The sequence below is a fragment of the Anas acuta genome, chromosome 2 (genome assembly GCF_963932015.1).
Source record: "Anas acuta chromosome 2, bAnaAcu1.1, whole genome shotgun sequence".
NCBI lineage: Eukaryota > Metazoa > Chordata > Aves > Anseriformes > Anatidae > Anas > Anas acuta.
Window position 1 is genome coordinate 59,421,522 of NC_088980.1, and position 21,583 is coordinate 59,443,104.

General features: G+C 35.3%; 1 protein-coding gene across 29 annotated transcripts in view; it reads right to left on the reverse strand.

The window, feature by feature from the left end:
• The window catches only part of SUGCT (succinyl-CoA:glutarate-CoA transferase), a 320,240-nt gene that overhangs the window by 160,657 nt on the left and 138,000 nt on the right, over positions 1-21,583 (reverse strand). For 4 of the 29 annotated variants that reach the window (XM_068674929.1, XM_068674920.1, XM_068674917.1 and 1 more), the window contains one exon: positions 5,231-5,314. The exons of 18 other annotated variants lie outside the window; for them this stretch is intronic. In XM_068674929.1, coding sequence (XP_068531030.1) covers positions 5,231-5,314 — 84 coding nt within the window. Of the gene's footprint in view, positions 1-3,587; positions 3,650-5,230; positions 5,315-8,175; positions 8,600-21,583 lie in introns of those variants that run through there. 7 more of the 29 variants (XR_011094047.1, XM_068674911.1, XM_068674914.1 and 4 more) reach the window with 4 other exon arrangements.

Here is a 21,583-nt window from a genome sequence, read left to right on the forward strand (position 1 = left end):
TATGAGAGTGGAAAACACAGCCACCATAGAAATACCATGTGTTTCCACTCTATAGTGACTTTTTGCCTTGTTGGGTTGCTTTGACAAAGAGACAAATCCAGTGGCTTACTATGGTTTGCACAGTTTGACGGAGCCATACAATATGAAGATCAAGCATTGAGCAGGCAGATGCACAACAACAGGTTGTCATAGTGGAAGCAGAGAGGAGGATAACATGGTTTTTAGAGGGGTTGAGTGGTAGGGAAAAGAAATCATGTTTCATTGGAAGTCATTCATATTAGCCAAACTACCTTTTTAAACTCAACCAATTCCTTGTTGGATATTGTCTCATAAAATAAAGAACTCCTCCTTTATATTTCTCCATTTATGATACAAATAAGGATAGCTGGAGCTTTGGAGGAAAGAAGAAAAAAAAAAAAAAAGGAAAATCTTAACCAAAATGTGACCTTAGCAGATGTAATCCAATCTGATTTCCACTACATTAGCCTACGGATGCTTATGCAACTGCATAGCACAGCAACTGAGAGACAAAACAATGGAAGTTTTAAGGCTTTATTTATTGCTCTTTCTCAAAACATTCTATCGCCATCATGCTTCAACTGCCAAATCTAAATTAGAGAGGTTAAAAAAAAAAAAAAAAGTACTCTTCAGGGGAACATTAGAGCTCTATAGAGAGGTGTGAGCTCCAGGAGATGGAGCATCTGGCTAGAGACCAACTTGCCTGTAAGTCCAGACCAAGTGGACCCATATGGATAGCTTTTAGAAAATCATAAGTGGTAACAAGTAGAAAAATTTCCTCCCTTCCATGTTCAGTATGATTTTTTGACATTAGTAATTAAAACATACTTACTGCCATTAGCAGATTACAGAAACTTCCATCAGAATCTAAAATAATTTCATATAACCTAATCAATTCCTTCTTTATTCTTGTTTACCCACAATTTTACTCCTCTTTTGTATAGATTGCTGTGGAATATTACAAAGCATAACAAAACCTATTTTACTACTAATTAAGTGCATCAGAGCAGTATATTCATCTCTTCTTTTGAGAACACAAGGAATATGCATCAAATCTCAGCCTGCAGGTTTAAAAAGATTACCACTTAAGTTTTCATATGTCCTATGCCTAGAGACTGCTGGAAGCATTTCATCATTACACTTTTGCTAACATACAAATGCTACACAATATTCAGCAGCTGCATTATGAATCTATGCTAGTGATCAATGATACGTTAACCTCATCTCTCACATAAATTTGACACAGGCCACATATTTATAACTTGCACAGCTTTATTTCTTGTATTTTTGTATTCAACCAATATGCTTTCTTCCTTTGGTATTACCCAGCTAGTGAACACATACAGGACATTACTGAACTGTTACTACTAATTTCTCATGTAATACTCTTGAAAAGACAAAAAATAATATTTCTATTATAGGGGAAATCAGTCTTTTACTTTGTAATTTTTCTTCTTTTTTTCATCAAAACATCAGCAGAAAAAACAGGAATCAAAATTCATTACCTGCTCTCTGATCTAACCTTTTACTTAAAATTACTAATTCTCACATTTCTTTAAAATGCACATGCATCACAAAAATGAAAACAAAAGTAATGAGAACAAGATAGACAGCTATTCCCTCAAAGAAAACCAAACAAAAAAACTCTTCTGTGAACTTAAGAGGCCTTCACACCAAGAAATTTGGATCTTTTTTCTTCTCTGCCAGAAATTTTATATTTAAAGTCATAATATGCATTATGCATACATAAGTGAACATGTAAGCATCCATTTTAAAAATAACCGAGTTATGAAGTAATGCCCCTATTTTACAAGGGGAAAACTATATTTTACAGAAGTTGCCCATATCTTCATACAGAATAATATTATGTTCTGGCTGCTCATGAATAGTAGTTAATACATGGAAAAATTAGAGTGAAAACTAAGAAGCTTTTGCCAATGCTACCACTTTACCAATATGAGCTAACTCTAGAATCCTGCCTAGCATTTAACTTAGCTTTCCTCCAACTTCAGTACATAATTATTATCTACCACATCTTCAATTAACATCTCATCCTAAAATTAACTGTAAGTTCCTATGTTCAGTAAAACTCTTCCCCCTTTGGGGGTACACTATTGAGTGACTTTTCCTAATTCCAAACAGCACATCACCATTAGAACCTGCAATTATTCTCAGACAGATTTATGCTTAATCCATCAGATACTACAGTCCCCTAAATAGCATGGACTAATAATCTGCCCATATTCCTAAACTAGAAAACAAATACAGCAATAAAACCCCTGAAGAAATGCAGGGGTAGGGAAAAAGTTAGTCTAAAGATGAAAAGAGAGTGGGATGAAAACCCAGTGGACAGTAAATTATGATTCAGAATGGGGTACCTTCTCTTCTTCACCCCCTAAAAGAGTGTTATAGGTAAAAACATTGCACAGGCAGACATGTATGTTAGGATAAAGCCCTACCTATCATTTATGCACTTAAAACTATTTAACTGTGAAGGCAAAAGGGAGGAAACAAAAATAAAACAAACAGGCCAACCCCCATGACACATTCTGATCTCGATGGATGAACAACGAACTGAATATTTCCATCTGGACAGAAGCATCATCTCAGCACTATGTGATGTATTAGCCAAAAGCCAAGCACAGGTTTCTAGTTTCAGCCCAGCATTAGACAGTCAGGTCCTCTTAGAGACATTGGATTTCACAGGAAAGTAGGTTTGAAAATCTCAATTCAAATACAGTAGAAGAATAAAATAAAAAATAAAAACATTCGCTGCTTGACAGTTTTCATAACATGCCCTCTCTCCTCATTCACTTCATGTTGTGAACTGAGAACACAGAATTCTCTACTGAATGGCTACATCCTTGAACATTTTGATTCACTTCCAGCCAGCAGAAAGGTATACTGTAAAGCTGAGTGTGGATTGGGTATTTTTATTCCACAATCTCTTTCTGCCATTTTTTTCGTACTCACTTAGTTTTACTTCAAGCTTCAGACACAAGAACATTTGCAAATAAATGGTAAAACACAAACTGAAATTGACAGGATTTACTAAGTGAACAAATATAAGCTATACTTTGCAAACTTTTACCTTACAGTAGTTTGACACCTTGCTGATTTCAAGATTGACTGGTTCACATACACAAAAAATAAACAAACAAACGAAAAAAAGTCTGAAAAACCCTGTCCCTTCCCAGAATCCTAAAAGCATTAAAAACTTGTAAGGAATATTCTCCTATAATACAGCAGATCCCATTTCTTTTGCTGACTGCCACAAGGCTAATATATAGCTGGTCCACTGTCCTAGTGTTTCTATTTCCTGGTAAGTTACCTTGGGATCCTGACACTTACCTTTTCAGCAGGGCTTGGAGATGTACAAATCTAAAGTGTTATAGATATGACAAAAACTGTTATAGAGAAGATTGTTACATTTAAAAGATGCTTAAATCAAACAGTTTCAAAACAGTGAAGTGGGAAATCATGAACAAATATTTGATAATAGAGAAAGAAAGTGTTATATTATTATTTACTTCCATTTTTTTCTTAGAAATTTTGTATCCTCTACCTACCTATATTTTTGGTTACTTTGCAGTACCTTTTGGCTTCTAGATATGGTTTCATATTAGAACTTCTGGAAAAAAAATGTTTATTTTTTGAGTTCACAACCATGACAAAGAAAAATGTTCTGAAGTTATCGAAAGTGTTTTGCATCACACCTTTAATAGGGACAACTGCATTATGACATCATTTGTGTTCCTTTTGTGACTTTCTTTATATATATTGTTCTAAATAGAAAGTAACAGATACAAATTCACAGATTTCATGACTCTTTCTTGAAAATAAAAGATGGCTTTCCTCAATTCTCTCTTTTTTTTTTTTTTTTTTTTTTTTGGGGGGGGGGGGGGATGGGGGGTGGGAGGGGGGCTATGTGAATTGCCATAGCCAGGACTTGGAAAAAAAAGACTACATACTGACATACTGAAAACTTTTCAACTGATGATGAGTTAATGCACATCAGATGCTCACTCCTCAGTAAGTCTCCCACATGCTCTGGACCACAGTAAGCATGATGCAAACTTACAACTTTTGTGTCAGTGGGAAAGGTACATTACCTCACCTTTTCCATGACTCATAAATAAATAAATAAATAAATCTGTCAAAGCCCTCAGAGTGGAAAGTATACTGCTGGGCACAGCCCACCCATTCTGCTGTGTCCGCCAACTGGAACTGCTATACTGCTCATGCAGTGAATATTATTCAATTGCATTAAACAGTATCAAAGATTTCTCTCCTATTTTGAAACAGTTTAATAAGTGTAATCTCATTACCAACTAGACAAAATAAATTGGGAGAAATACTGGTTATTTTCCGCATAGCAAAAGCAATTATAAAAATACAGAGGGAACTGCACCTTTTCAGACTTCTATGTAAAAGTATCCTGCTACAATAATATACTTTACTATAACAATTTACCTCATTTTTCATTTCTTCTTATCAAGAACAAGGATTTTAATGGCAACAAGTTTCTTAGGCTGAGAAGCATTTACCCTAAAACACCTTTTTTTTCCTGAAGTTCTCTCTCTCTTTTAATCTGTAACAATCTGGCCTGATTTTGAGAAACAGAACACTGACAGCTTCTGTCGATTTCAGCAAAGACTGAGGATGCATTTTGCTTACAGTTTCCTCAAATTCACTTTATTATTTGGTCTAAAAAACTATCACCTTCCTATGTCTCTAAGAATCTGGTGCTCAACCCTCTTGCAGATGCCATTGAACTAACTTAACTCACCATGGATATTTTGCTAAAGTCTATAAAATACCTGGCTCTTCCACAGACTAACTACAGCCTGAATCTCCTAAACTTTAGGAACGAATCTATTCCAAGAGATACTTCTATAGTTCATTGAAGACTGATAATAGCTCATGTTTTCTCCTGCCTTCTTTAACTAGTTGATCCCCAGTTTGCCCAGAGAGAGAATCATATCCCTGAACAGATACACTCAAGTGTAATGCTAGAGGAAACGTACAGCCATGGAAAAGAACACATGTGGCTTCCACGCTACTCTTTCAGAAAAGAAAAGGCAAGATATTCTATATTTTTAATAGAAATAATATATAAAATACAAAGTGGTAAATGTTGCTCCCAGGAAGAACACACGATGAAAAAAAAAAGAAAGGAAATAAAAATATAAATTAAAATTAAAAGATATACCCAGCTTCCCCAGAAAGATGCCTTTTCACGGCTTTCATATTATCTATATCCATCCCAAAGTAGATTCTGCAATGGGTCCTGCAACTGACACATCAAAAATTATGGCTCTGATTCAGGAAAGATTTAGACCATCACCATTCAGCTAAGCACTTAAGTATTTTAAGTAGATGCTGAAAATCCTGTTAAAGTTATGGACAAGCAAAAGCAATTTTATTGAACAGTGAGTTGTTGACTTGAGTGAAGCTTATAAGGATACATTTATTTTTTTTTAGAATTAACGTCCTCCCTCATCTGAAAACAAGACCATGAATAACGTACAAGACTGGGAATCAATGATGACAATACATGAAGTGTCAGAGGAAAAAGGAGCGATTTATCTTGATAAACTGCAGGAAAACCTGAATAACAAACTGCTGCCAAAAGTACCAGATGCACAACTTTGCATAAATGCAATAGAAATTGGAGAACCGTAAGATAATGATGATTTCAGCTTCATAAATGTGATACAGGGAATGCACATCCACAGAAAAGCCTGCACTGTAGCTGCAGGACAACTAAATATACCCTGTCTTTGCACTAGGGTGGGCAAAAATGGTACCTGGCCAGCATGTGTGGTGGCTGAGTGATTTTTTAGATTACAGTTGGGAACTAATATACATTGCAATTGCTCCCTGAAGTTTAAACACAAACAGTAAAGGGTGCATACATATTCAGTCCCCAGCTGTGGGACTATATTATATAGGTCACCTATGGTATTATATAGGACATCTATGTAACAGTGCATCATTAGAGCAGCAGCCTTCACATCTAAATCACACTACATTGCAGCAGTGAAGTTTCATGAAGATCAAGTTCAGCTTTGTGAAATGTTTGAGTTACCCTTCAGGAGGAATACAGGACTTACGAGGGAAAAGGCCACAGCAAAACCAGGACCATTACCTGGTTATGAATCTTTGCCTCTAAACTCCATCTAATTGGAAAGAAAACTCTCAACATAAGTTTTCACCCCTGAAGGTTTTTGATATTGCAGCCTTGGACCTGCCCATTCCAGAAATGCCAGATTTAGCAAGCCATTAAATCTGAAGAAGAAAGATCACAAGAGAGGAGAGGAAGACACTCTTCACCTAACCAAATTCACCCTGATACCTGGAAAATTTATTCCATGTTGGAAAACATCATTTTAATTAATGTACATTTCTAAGAAAAACAGAGGAAGTTAAATTTTAAACTATTTGATATGATGCGTACACACAAAGTTTTGAAAAACACAGGTCTAGTTCTTATCTGTTTTTTCCAATCACAGCAAAAAAAAAAATCATACAAAAGTAATAAAACTGTAAGTAACTCCGGCTCATGAATTTACTTATAGTGAAAACTGAAGCAACTTGAGTATTTGTAAAAGAAACTAAGTTTTCTTTCTTCAATGACTTCCAAAATTCTGTGAATGAAATATTAGCATTCATCAATGTGGATTTTTCTCTTGCAAATATACTGCTCAGGAAGTACCTGGTTAGCAATTAGTGAGATCATATGTAATGATCTACATGTTAAAAAATAAAATAAATGCCCAAGACAGATTACAGATGTAACAATACAGACATTACCAAGCCAAGAAGACAATGAAGGAGCCCTGTGTTCTTTCACAGGCATTTTATATTTCAATTTACATCCTTATCCATAGGTTAGATTCCGCTCACGGCAGCATCAGAACAGGAACGTCTCCAAATGGTTAGGTTTGAACAGGCTACCTCAGAAGGAAATGCAGTTGAAAAACTTAAGCAAGAACACTTTTCTAGAAAAGCTGTAATTTACATTGTTTCATACCTGGTCTATGTAAAATGGGGTCAACGCACAAACAAGCGCTGCTCTCTCCATTGGTTTTCATCTCATGAATGCTGCAGCACCAAGTATGACTAATTTAGCTGAAAACAGAGAAAGTGGTAATAACACCCAGGCCCCTGCCCTAATGCACAACTGGAACCCAGCAGCAAGGAACACAGAATATGGGTGGTACTTCCCTGCTTTGCTGCTGTGCCACCAGAAAGCTCTGTGCACAGCAGCAGGAAGGCTGCCAGAAGGCTAAGGGAGAAAGCAGGCTGAATTTCTGCCAGCTAATGAATCTATCCTTTTATGCTAATTGTCCTAAGAGAGAAGCAAGTGAGGTGCCAACAGACGAACCCTTGGTGCCTTCCCGATTCAGTGGGACAAAACATCTCCTACAAAGTGGTTCTGGAGACTACCAATGGGCACCACCTCCCTCTGCTTCCATTCTCCAAATCCTTGTTCCATGTTACTAGTCCAGCCAAGGCTGGTCCCTGATGCTGTACACTGGTACAGCACATGGCAATGGGTGGAGGCTTCATTTCTTGCCATTTATGTAGCTCTTAGAGTTCATAAAATCCCAACACCTCTGCAAGAAATTTTACTGTGGCTCTTCTATACCAATTACATGCTGCAAACGTTAAGCTTTGAACTTCACTGTCAGGGGAAAAAAAAATAATAAAAAAAAAAAAACTATTTTAAAACCAACTACATTTTCCAATTCCTCTACCAACCAACATGTTCTGTAAGCCTGGCCATGTTGCAGCAGTCATCATGTTACACTCACTGGGAATATGCCTAAGCATACATATGTACATGCATGTTTAAATGCATACACACACACCAAAGCTCTAATACATGTGTAAATTTCATTCTTGTATTTACTCATTTGCTGTAAGCACCATTCCTAATGGAAAATACACCATGTCTCCTTTTCAAGGGAATGATTAGGACCACATGTTTCACTGACTGTTATGTTGAGGACTTCGACGATATTTTCGAAACCAAATTACTAACAGCATACTAAACTTATTTCCCTGGTGAAAACCACTGGCTACTAACTTAGTGAATATGAATACATTTGTCCCTGAACATACAGGTAATCATCATATAAAGCCAGAGGCCTAAAATGAGTATGTATGGGGCAGAAGAGACCAAGGTTCATATGCAATAGTAACATATTCTATAACCAAATGACTTTGTTTATCTGAGAAACCCAGTATTACATCAGTTTTCCTAAAGAGAATATAAACAGCACATTTTTGAAGAAACGGTTACTTAATGTGCAACTTGTCACCACTATCAGCTTTAACATAATAAAATACATGTGGAAAATCCCTTGAAGCAAACCTTCTGCAAAGCAGATTCTTCTCCAGTCTGGGTCAGAGGGTGTGTATGTCTATGAAGGAAATGCTATCTCTGTCTTTCACACACCCACTCACTGTAGGTCATGCAGCAGAGCTCACTGTTGTGATGTGTCTGCTGTATGCATGGCATCAACTCCTTGAGGTAAAGAAATTGCTGTTGTTTCTTGGAGAGCATCTGTGCCTTGTAAAGAAAACCAGCAAATCACACTTCAGCATATTAAATAGCAGCACTCATTGAAATTTCAACCCTGGATCTCAGAAGTACTTTGCAGACAATGACTAAAGCATGTTTCAGCAATGTAAATATTACTATCCATATTTTGTAAATATGGAAACCACAGCACAACCTAGCTGAATAATTTAACCAAAGTCACTCCAAAGGCCTATAAGAAGTGACAAGTGTTATAATCAAGCCCTAGACCCTCTAATTTTGGGACCATCAGACTTCTACAATTAAGTCTGGATGAATGTTTGCACAACCTGGTCTTGCAAGGTGCCAAATGTCTCCTGGCCAGAGATAAAGCTTCTCATCTCTCTTGTACTCTATGATCAGTACTGCTCATATGCCAAGGGCAGGCAAGTAGGACAGTTTGCTCCAAATTCTATTTTAAGAGGTTAAAGGAAATTTTACAGTTAGTACCTTTGCATTGTGCAGTAGACTAGATAATTCCTGTGCAGCACCCTGCAGAATCACTCTTTTTTTTTTTTCTTTTTTTTTTTTTTTTTTAAAGTAAGCAAACCTTAGTCCAGCCTGATGAACACTCTGGCATAGTTGTCAAGAAGATTTTGACAATGCAACTTTTATACTATAGCTTTGTCCTATAAGCGAAGGTTGATAAACTACAAATTCTGAGATGCAGAAGTCATAAATATTAATTAGAAGGCAACCATGAAACCTGATTTCTTTTAATTTCATACCTTTAATGCTAAATCAAAAAATCCATCTGTAAGCCATTCTAGTATATTCTCTCACAGTATCATAAATTTTGAAACTTCAAATTATTGTGCCCATATAACTGTTCTCAAGGTTTATGTCAGAACTAATATAAACTTGTATAAACTTTGATTAAACTTTCTTTAATCAAAAAGTGATATAGCTGAAAATATTAAGTGACAAAGAAAATAGATGAGGAGCTATACAGATACACAAATCTTCCATTTACACATGGCAAATAAGTTATTTAATGTCATTAAAGAATTATTTTTGCAGTCTGAGTTGATAATTCTTTTCATTATGCAACAGAGTCTATCTCAAAACTGCTGACAAAAGAGTTAGTGGTGAGCAGCAGTAATGGGTTAAAAAAAGATGGTATGCTATTAGATAAACCTTTTACAGGTTTGCATCTGAAAGTCATAACATAACATTTTATTTCATGTGTCACTGTGACAGAAGGTTTTCAAGGCAGAGTTCTTGAAACTGCAAGATGTTAAACAGATGTACTGTACAGCCTTCCAGATTTAAATCATGAGAACTGCATTTGCAGCCTGTGTGTTGTATCCCCATTTTTTCCCCTTATCAGCTTTGGATACTTTAAATAAAACCGTCTGTTTTATGCACTTTTTTATTTTATGTAATGGACCCTAAAAAAAAACTCCCCCCCCCCTCCACCGCTCTCTTTTCTTTTTAATTCAGACTAGAAAAAGTTATTCAAAATACATCCTTTAGGCAGGGAAATCTCTCCCTTTTTCCTTATTCTGCAGGTGCTGGCAACCCAAACCAATTTGTTAATGTAAAAAAGTCATCCACTGTAGGAATAGGCACAAAAGACAGCTGAAAGAAGAAATAAATAAAAACAGACCTGCTGAAAATACAGATTGAACATGCCTCTAAACTACTTAAATATTGATAGTCCCCTACCATTTTGGTTTCAACTGTTACTTGCACTCTGACAAAACTCTGCTTAGAAATGTTTGCATAGTCATGCATTTAGCTTTCCTGCCTAGTCAAGTGCCAGTATTTGTGTCCTTTGGCACAATTAACACAACCATACTTTAAATACATTGTTAGAATCAGAGTCATTTTGTTGAGCAGGTATCTTGAAGTCTTTCAGTCCAAATTCTTTGTGTAAGCAGGGCCAACTTTAAAGTCAGGTAAAGCTTCAAGTTCATTCACTTATTGACCATCTCCTGAGGATGGAGATTTCACAACTTCTCTATTCCAAAACCTCATCATCCCTACTGTGATTTTTTTCTTCCTTGTTTGTAATCAGAATTTCCCTTGCTGCAATTTGTTTATCATCTCTCCTCCTGTCAACATGCACTCTTGATGCTGCAACTGTACTATTTCAATGCAGCATGGAATTAAATTTCTCACAATGACACACTGTTTTCTCATGTTCAGTTTTTAGTCCACAAAGATCATCAAGTCTTCATCTGCAAAGCTCATTTCTACCCTGTCAATGTCTAACCTGTTTTGCAGAATGTAGTTTTTCTATCTCACCTCAGGTAGTGGGCTTCATATCTGTTTGTTTGGTTTTGTTTGCTAGGTTTTATTTGGTTGGTTGATTTTTTTTATTATTTTTTTTTGAACTTCATGAGGTTTCTGTTAGCCCATTCATCCAACCTTTGAAGGTTCCTCTGAATGGCAGTCCTACCCTCCAACTACTCTCCCCAGTCTGGTGTCATGTGCAAACTCACTGAGGTTCACTCTGTCACATTCTTCAGGTCATTAATGAAGTGGTTAAACAGTATTGGCCCCATCATGGACTCAAGGAAAACAAGACTACTGTATATTCCATAGGGTATATAAAGGCTGAATACACAAACTGTACTGCATATTCCATGAAGCACTGCATGAAATAAACGAAGTTTTCAATTAGTAAAAAAATAATTCACTAAATTGCACAAATAATATTATGGTAGTCAGCACAGTACAACAGCTAGAACTCACACTACACCATAGTAGCATTTATGTTTTTTTTTTCCGCATCGATGTGTATCTTTTAATTGACGTTGCTCATATTGCCCTGGGGTATTCAGAAAATATGCTTACAAAGAAATGTAGCACATAAAAGAACAGACGAAACACATTCCTTGATCTAAAGAATTTAAAATATATCTTGAGAAAACATGTTAAACTAAGATTGTGTATCAGCCATCACACCAGAGAATTGAGAGAATGCATCAAGATATTGAAACCAAAATTATTTCCCCATCTGCCAAAAGTGAAAGACCCATATAATTTTCACAGTGAGAAGCAGGAATAGGAACTGACATTTCCAGCAGAGGACAAAAAAAGATTAGGTATAAATGGATGAACATCATAGCATCCAGTCCTGAAAGAATACAGAACAGCATCACCATCAAAAAATTAAACCAATCAGAATTAGTGGTCAGAGGAAAAAAAAAAAAATATCCTCAATATGAACAGGAAGAACAGATCTTGTTTAGAATTCATGACATGTTTGAACTGAACCAAAGACAAGCATTCATAGATCCCTTCTGTGAACTACTTCTAGACTTATTCCATAGATACTCTTCTTGCTCTGCTTTTCCAGAGTAGCCAGTGGTGGGTATCATGCAGTTTTCAGCTTTTCAGTGTGCATGCAGTTCATTAGATCAAAAAAAAGGAATGACTTAAATTAATTCAACCTCAGCACTGATATCATTCCTCTTTTGGGGGACCACATTGATTTTTATGCTATTAAAAAATTCTATCTTAAAAGTATCTTAGGCTTAATAGCGTACCATAATTATTACACTGATCATGTTTCTGAGTGGACGGAAGCATTTCTTCATATCTCTCTTCTGATCTGGGATACAGCATATCTAATAGAAAATACTTAATGGTCTCTTTAATTGAGCTTAGCAATACAGTTTAGTGGAGGGCTTGTTAGTGTTAGGTCAGAGGTTGGACTCGGTGATCTTGAGGTCTCTTCCAACCTAGACAATTCTGTGATTCTCTGATTAATATTTTGTTCACATTTAAGCTTTTGACAATATTTTTATCTAGTTAGTGATTTCAATACAAATAACAAATCATTTCATTTGTACTAGAACCACTCTTATGAAGAATTCACCAGAGAAGCCCAATTTTATGTAGTATAATTGTCTTATTGAAAATAATAATAATAAGGCCTAAGAGAATATAAAAAAAAAAAAACCTCCACTACCTTTAAGCCATATTTTCCCTGTCAGAAGAAAGTCAGTCAAGACCATACATTAATTTGTTCAAGGAAGCAGTAAATAAATGTTTATCTGTTGAATACTTCTTTGCTAGGAAGGATTCGTGACAATATGAAGTTATACACATGAGCAAAAATGTTTTGCTTTAGTTAACATAAAACATTGTTAGATGAGCAAATGTACTTAGTATTTTGCTTTCCTGAGAGGTGCTGCAGTGACTTGAAGACAGGGTAGTAAGTGGGACAGGGAAGAATGTTGTCATTTGGATGAAACAACTGAAACATGCAGCCACTAAACAGAGAAAACAATGGGTATTACCAATTATAGTGATCTCCCTGTTCTTATTTTTATCACTCTGTAGCTTTTTAAGGGATTTTGAATAAATGCTAAAGTTAGAGGCAAAACAGCAAGAACATAAAAACTTCATTTAAAATAAAGAAGAACAAGGTAGCTTTCTAAGCAAGAACAAGTTTCATATTTTCTTTCATCCCTGTCGTGATTTCAAATACAGCTAAATCAAGCTGCAGTCTATTTTATATGCAATTTTAGCCTCTTTCAGAACGTCAGGCAAACATGATGGTTATTTACTAATTAACCGCACACATCAAGCAGGCAAGACTTCTCTGCAGCAAGACTACGGCCTATAATTGGTGAAGTAATTCCTAGTTCTGCTTTCTACACATAAATTTCAAACATGTAATTGCTACATGTAGATTTTACAATTTTACTTTATTCATTCCCACATATAATGTGCACAAAATGCAGTAAAAATGTTCCTGACAAAAGGTAAAACAAAAACAACAACAAAAAAACACAACCATTTATTTTTCAAAACATAAAATAGATTTTTGAGTTCTCAGTTATCTGTTTTCACCTACTGAGTAGTCAAGGCTGAGTAATTAGCACAAAGCTCACCACACCCTCTCCAAAAAAATAGTGACCTCTATAAATGAATTGGTGATCTAGTGTAAAATACTCATATCAAAGTATATTTCTACCGACCCAAAGGCTGTCCTACATACTGGTTACTACATCAGAGAAAAAAAGGCAAAACTGCTGTGAATTAACAAACCAACTCCATAGCCATCAGTAGAGCAGTTACACTGCTTTGTCTGTAATATACTTTTTCTTTTTAACTTTTGCATCACAATATTTTGTGTTAATTTGTAATCAAGGGCATAGCTGAAGGCAAACTCTATTCATACATAAACAAGTACTGAGTTGCAATCACACCCATCAATTTACTGACCTCTGAGATTATTCAGATGGTCAGCTAGAGACAGCTAGAATAGCAGCACTGGGTTCTTGATTTGACACAGGTTAAACTAATGCAAGGGCAATAATCTCTAAGAAAGTACACCTACAATATGACAAGTGCATGTCTTTCCTTTTGAAGCAGCTGAAAGCTTATAGCCACACAATTTAGTATGTTCAAAACAAAAAATTTCTTAAATGAATTCGAGCCAAGAAGCTTGAAAAAGTGCTTTGTATTGTAAAATGACTAACACTTATTTCTGCACCCTTTCCTTGATGACTTGTAAAGATATAAACCATCTCCACATGCTTTCGTTTCATGTTTATTTTCCATCAGTCATATAAAAAGAGAAGTAAAATGTATACAGTGAGAATGAACGTTTGCATTTTACTCTAAAATAAGAAAAATGACTGGATAGAAGAGTGTTCTGTAATAGCAAATATTTCACAAGGAACCTATAATTTGCTGTTATTTTTATAAGTCTGCTAGCTATATGGCATAGAGATAGATATTTACTTGATTAACAATTGCAGTGTTTTTTCTGTGCCTTTGATTTCAATTAGAATAGCAGTTTGATTAATATTTTAGCTTTTTAGATTTTGAGGACGTGCTCACAGGAAAAAGACATAAAGGTATGCTATTTAAATTTTCAAACATTTTGAAATTTTACCACAGAGATAATGAATGTCTTTGAAAATGTTTTTTTTTTGTGTGTGTGTGTGTGTTTTTTGGTTTTTTTTTTGTTTTGTTTTTTTTTTTTTTTAATTGCTTCTAGTTATAGCAGCATATTTACTGGAGTGGACAGCATAGGACAGAAAAAAGGCAATTTAAAAAAATCATTCTGTATTAAGGATATATCTTCTGTGTTTCAAAACACATGACTTACTAAACCCTCAAGTACATATTCCTATTAAAGGCATGTTCTTACATCCTCAGGCCAGGAAGTTAACACTGAAAAACGCAGCAAGTCCTTACTATCAATAGGAATTGCCCCGCAAATTCTCTCTCCTTTCAAGTATGTTGGTTTAGGGTAGAGAATAATGTGTAACAGAATACTGCATCAATGTAACTTAACTTTCCACTGGTAAATACTGTGAAATAGGATAACTTATGCATAAATACTACATACAGAAAATTCACATTGTATGTATTTAATGTTAGATTCACAAGGAAAATGTTAAAAATAAAGAATTATCAGCTTGAAAAACATATAAAAATGAAAAATAATGTCATAGTAGCATTAAAGTATCTGCCTACTGCATGCTTCCAGCTTCCTTTTCTTCTGCTAGTACTTTTCAGTAGTAAGAGACATAATATATATATATAAACATATATATATATTGCTACATATATACATATATATATAATTTGCTACTGCAGTTCTTAACTAGAACAAATAACATAGCCCAAAACAAATGAAGAAAGTCATCAACAGATAGCTGATTCCTACGATAAAACATACATTAAAGGTGGCAAACCTATATGATAAACTGTGCAATGTAACAGATTCCTTTATCAAAACCATGTGTTTGATGAATCTGGTACAAACAAGAAGTCAGGTTTACCTGCTGACAGCATCGAGAAAATTGAGTAGAATAATATCATGATAACTTCAGAAACTGGAAGATGCTGTCTCCCTTCAGAAAATGCTTCTTCCCAGTTCCCTGTACAAAGTAGCCCCTAATTGCAAGGGAGCATCATAACATAAATTCAGGATTTTTTTTTATTTTTATTTTTGGCACACTCCTGTTCTCAGCAAGTACTATTCTCTTCTGATTTCATGAATTCTCATGGGTAAATGGAAACAGGAGAAGGTTTGTGTTTCAATTTTTTGTAGTTGCTTTTTCCACAAAATCCATTATTACAGAATTTAAACATAAAAGTTTCTCTAAAATTCAAAGTCTGTATCTTGATGATTAGAAGAGAGAATTCAGCTGTTTTAGATAAATGTATAGCCTCCACCATAACAAGGGAAGAGAAAACCTACCTCTTCCTTCCCCTCATTTGTGACCCTGTAGAAATACAGTAGTAGAAATAAAAATAAGATATGCAGATGCTAAATGGTGTTTCTGATCCTGTCCACTTTGGATTTGAATTCAGGAAAAGGCACTTCGGTTGCTTGCACCATGTCAGGGGAGCATCTGACTACATTTGGCAAAATCTTCTCTCCAAAGTTGAGCTTGGGGGAACACCAACCTTCAAACCTGTGGAGGTTGGTAGGAGACACAGCCTGCTTTTTGAAACTCCCACATATATTTGACACCCTCAATTTCCAATGCCTAGTGTTCATCATGGATTAACTGCAGGAAGCAATATCCCTCACAACTCCATGACCAAGGGCATGGACAGCTTTAGAGGAATTTTAAAACATTTTTCAAAACCAACATGTGCAGTTCTTGATTACAAAGCTGAAAATAGAATTCAAGAAGGAGAAAAGTACAAAAAAAATCTGAAGTTTGAGAGCATAATCTAAAGCATATTGAGTGCCACAATATGTGCATACAAATACACCTCTTGAATACTTGTTCTCAAATATAATATGGCAAATAAATTATTTCAAGCACTTCATCAGCATTTGGCAATGACTTTATAGTCTTTTTGCTTGGATGGTGGGTTGAATTGTTGTTTTCATTGTCTTTTTTTTAAAGAAGCACTCTTTCTCTAATCGAAATAACCATCCTTCTGGTCAATTTGTTTTCAGAAATTATCATTTTTCCTGAATCGTATGTTAAGAAAGTATGCCCATTACCTTATAGAGATGCTAAAAAAGAGTAATAGTTTAGATGATACACTTGAATTTTAAAGCTCGTTGTCCAAACTATCTTTCTGACCAAAGAGTTGGTTAGCTTTAGAAGATTGGAGAAGTCTTCCATAGTTCTCAGTTTTCTTAAAATCCTTTTGGAGTAGTTCACATCCAGACTGTCAAGGAAGTAAAGTCATCTTTTACAGTTGAGTTCTTGTGTGCCCTTTTGTCTTGAGAAACCCTATGCAGAGGTTTAATTTCAGCATCAGGTTAATCTCACTGTATTATGGGGGTTCAGCTGAACATTGTCTGGAACCTAGAAGAAATACTCGCACACCTAGGACTTATAAGGTGTCTTATGGAACTACCTTCCTTCTGCCACCTTGCTAACTTGTCACCATGTTAAGAAGTTTCTAAGAGGCTGCAAAGGATCATCTTGGAAATGCCCAATTCTTCAGGCTAGTCAGAAAAGGAAAAGTAGTCTTTAAATTGTAATGTGGGTTTTAACATCAATGTTTATATCATGGATATTGAAATAATAGAGATAAACTTCCAGTTCTTATATTTTTGTTTGTTTTGATTTCTAAAGAGTCTCTCTTTTTACCACTTGTTCTTAGAAATTAAACTGGAATGCACAGTGTAAATATTGTCTGCTTGGCATCTCCATTTATCCTCGTGACTTTCTCATGCCATTCGTAAACTTGGCTCAAAACTCCCAAAGTATCGTTCTCTCTGTCCACCTCATGTGTGACTCAGGATCTCCACATTTAGTACTATCATTAATCATCTTCAAGCACTATTTTCACATTGAGGTGACTCTTTCTTTAGAGGAATGTTTATTTTAATAGGCCATTACACACATGCACAAAAATATAAATACATTTTCCTCTCATGTGAGCTTTGATGTATTTCAGGTGTCATTCTAGACAACTAAAATTCAATTGAGTTATCCCAAAGGCCTTTTTGTAAACCTGATCAAGACTTGGAACTCCTTTTTTTTTTTCCTCTTTTTTTTTTAAGGTAACAATATACCTAGATTATTTTTCAGAACTAAAAGTTCTGAGGAGCACCCAAGATCACCAAAAATATTAATGAAGATTTGTATGTGATTCAAAAGAAGATTTACCCCTAAAACATATACTCCAAAATTACACAGCTTACACAACAAATATCTAAATTGTTATAATTAAATACTACAGTTGCTAAGTAGCCAATTGAAATTGTGTGGAGAAAATTTCAACATGTGGCTGGATGCTCAGAGTGTTGACATCCAAATGCTGTAGCCAGTTTTAAGCTTAGGATGAGTTCTTAAAAACAATGGTAATAATGCTCCTGGCCTCAGCAACCATGCACAGTGAAGAAATATTGCCTGCTTCTTTACAAACTGCCTACTTGAATCATCATAGAAACCTACACAAAACCAGTCAGGGATGAGAAGGAAAACAGCAATGACAGAGAAAGCTTCCCTGACTAATTAGTGTCTTTTTGCGGTGGTTAGAAATCTAAGTCTTAGAATATCCACTCCTACTCAGCCTACATACTTGCCTTTTCATGGCTCAAATATTCCTCCTTGTCAGCAAGAAACATAAAACTAAAACAGTATTTTTATTTTTTTTTAATATTACTGTGCAAGTACAGTGCAAAGTGAACATGTCAGTATCTTATCTGCAGGGTGGAGGGAAAAAGAAAATTAAAAAAAAAAAAAAAACACTTTCTGAAATGAGTGGGTCTCCAAGACGAACTTAGGCTGATGAGAAGAGGAAATCTCATAACTATCTCATAATTTCGGGATGACAGGAAAAGCTTAGCTCAAGCCATACGGGTTTTGAATTGAATTGAGCACTCTGAGAAAGCAGCTGAAGATCAAATGATAACTAAAGCCTGATCTTCACAGTTTAGTCTCTGCAATTCCTTTCTATTTTCTTCCTTGCTGGAATACAAATATCATCATCAGAATCTCTCAAAGCAGCTACAGAAGCACAAGGTACCAAATAATTATTATCCAGAATATCATTGATATTTTTATGCCTACAAAACATAATTTGCACTACAAGGATGTGCCATGCTAGTTATATTGATTACAAACCAATCTATTTGAAAGTGAACAAGACCAATCACAAAACCTACCCTTCATGGTCTCTGAGAAAGAAAGAAAAATCCAGGTTATCGTCATATGAAGTCCAAAGAGACAGGGTAGCAATTAGTTTTCAATATATAAAAATACAATAAGAAGCTTAAAAAGTAACCCTTTGCTGGAAGCAGTTATATACTTGAAGCACATCTAAAATTCAGTCTGAAATACCCGTGTTTATTATTGACCCTACTATATGTTTTCCTAAGTAAGCAGACATCTACTTAGGAAAAAAAAAATGTTTTGAAGTAAAAAAAAAAAATAAATAAAATAAAATCTCTTGCTTGACCATCTATGGTCTTGTTATTCAGTAAACCAACAGACAATATAGATACAATTTACAGACTACAGGGAAAGTAAAGAAGATCCATGCTTAACCGGCCACTATTTTCCAACAATGGTTCAGCAACCGCTCAGATGAAGAAAGCTTCTACACAGTTTACTGAGTCATTTGGCCTTCAGCAGACAAACTCTCTGTTCAGGCTGCACGACTTGAAGGAATAGACAAATAGAGATATTTCCCCCCAGCCCCAAACACATAACAGACTTGATAGTCATCAAACTTTGGATAAATGCAATAACTTGCTTAATTAAAAACTCTTTTGACCTTCAATTTACACAGCTTATATGAATGAAAGTTCATGCTCTGTAAGGGATTTCTAAGAAGTTACACATTACCTAGCTCAATACACTAAACTACATCTATCTAAGGATGGATGGCGTTATCCTGACCATACTCCAGTAGAGCAAAGTTCCAAGTACAGATTCTTTGAAACCAACTGACATCAATGACCAGCAAGATCAGGAAACCAGCACATAACTCCTACAGGGACAGAAACTACCCAAGGAGTTTTGGTGTCAAGGCTGTAACACATATTATGGATTCCTAACCATGAGACCTAACAAAGACTTTAAGGCTTAAAAAAAAAATAAAATTGTTCTGCTCTTTGGTCAAAAAGCCATGTTCAGGTTTTGCAGCAATCTCCTTCTAGAAGGGTGTTCCCAAAAAGGCTAGGTAACCCTTCCTACCTTTAAATGGCATTGACTGAAATGTTTTTAAGCACAGCTTTTTTTTTTTTTTTTTTTTAAATGAGAATGGACCACTAGTAAGATGCTTTTGAGAATTTTTTTTCCATTACTGAGAAATATTTGTACAACTCTTACCTTGATGGAAGTTCATACTATTTGCACATGCATAAGACATACAATTCACATATATACACACATTTTAAAAGAAATTAGAAGAGAACATTCAAAATGCTTCTATTGAGCATCATCTGCTTGCTAGCACAGAAAAATAAAAGACAAGCTTGAAGCTCATACTCAGATGACCTGTTAGGCTCTTTCCTCCTTCAGTGAAGCAAATGCTATTCAAAAGAATTTCTATTTCTCGTAAGTAAGGTGTAGTTGCACGCCTTACTGCAATATTTCTCACACAAATCACACAAAAATAATTTCGCACAGGGTTATTTCTCTGGTGCTCTCATCTTAGAAGCTATACTTTTCAGAAGCATAACTACTTCATCTTTAAAATACTGCTTTTAGATGAGTCCCAGTTTCATGGCTAAGGGAGAATAGTACAGGGAAATCTAAGGGTAGAACTGCTGCATTAGGATTTTTAGATTTTTCAACAATATTATGTTTTAAAGTGACCAAAACATATTTTCAACAGTTTCATTCAGATCCATGAGAACACTTAATACTGTATATGTAGTATACAGTGTCACAAGGAACATGCTCAAAATAATAAGAAGCAGCAGCACATAATTAGCGAGCAATTTTTAACACTTTGATTTAAAGGACTTTCTCAAAATCATGTGTGAACTGTGTGGCAGATGCAGGAAGAGATTCTTGTCTGACATTCAACTTCTATAAAAATTAAGCCTAAAACTTTTATCTACTGTACTTAAACAATTTCTCATTTGGGTCTTAAGCAAATCTGACAGCTTTCAGCTCACAAAATACACAAAGGACCAGAATGAGTGGTAACAGGTGAAAGCTCATCTTTTGCATGCACTGTCCAGGGACTCCATTGCTCATTATTCGTAGCCAGCATCTCTTCCACACGCCTTAAAAAAAAAAAGGAAGGGGAGGGGGGGTGGGGGGGAAAGGGGCAGCAAAAAAAGCTCATTCATGACACTGCAGTCACCTTTCTGTCCAAACCACTTTGTGGAAGAACTACTTAACTTGTTCTCTAAGAAGGGGCAGAAGAGCTCTAAGCAAAAATAAATAAATAAATAAAGTTTACAGATTTCTGTAAACTTGTTCTCAAGATATTTTATCTAAAATACTTCCAAATACAGTTCACGAGTAGGCAGACAACTATCACTGGAAATTTTAGATCAAATTATTAAATTCTGCAAAGTTATAAGCAACTCAAAATATAATCTCAGAGTAGAAAATGCTGAGCTTCCTTCTTTATTTTTCTTACCTAAACAATAGATGTGTATTACATGTATGTACAAATCAAAGCCTACCATTAATATAAAGATAACCATATATTTTTATTTAGAAACCCAACATATTTCAAGATGCCTCCACTATAAGCATTCCACTATTTGTTGTAAAACAAGCAGGCTAGACAAAGATATGGCATAGCAATGGACCACATTTCACCGCAGGCAAAATTTAAACACTTCTATTACAATATTCCTCACATGAGAATACAAGTGATGTCTCATTCTGAGCCCTTTTTTTGTAACATCTGGATATCAATCTCATAATTTATATAAAGCCTGCATGATTGTGCATATGTAGGAATCACAAACTACAAAGTGTTAGAACTAAATTTTCCATTTCAGTTCTTCAAACTGTATTACATTCCTTAATGCTTTCCACTTCAGAACAGCATCAACTTCCCTAAACTTCACACAGACCAAAAAGCCTAAAAACATTTGTAATTTAGTACAAA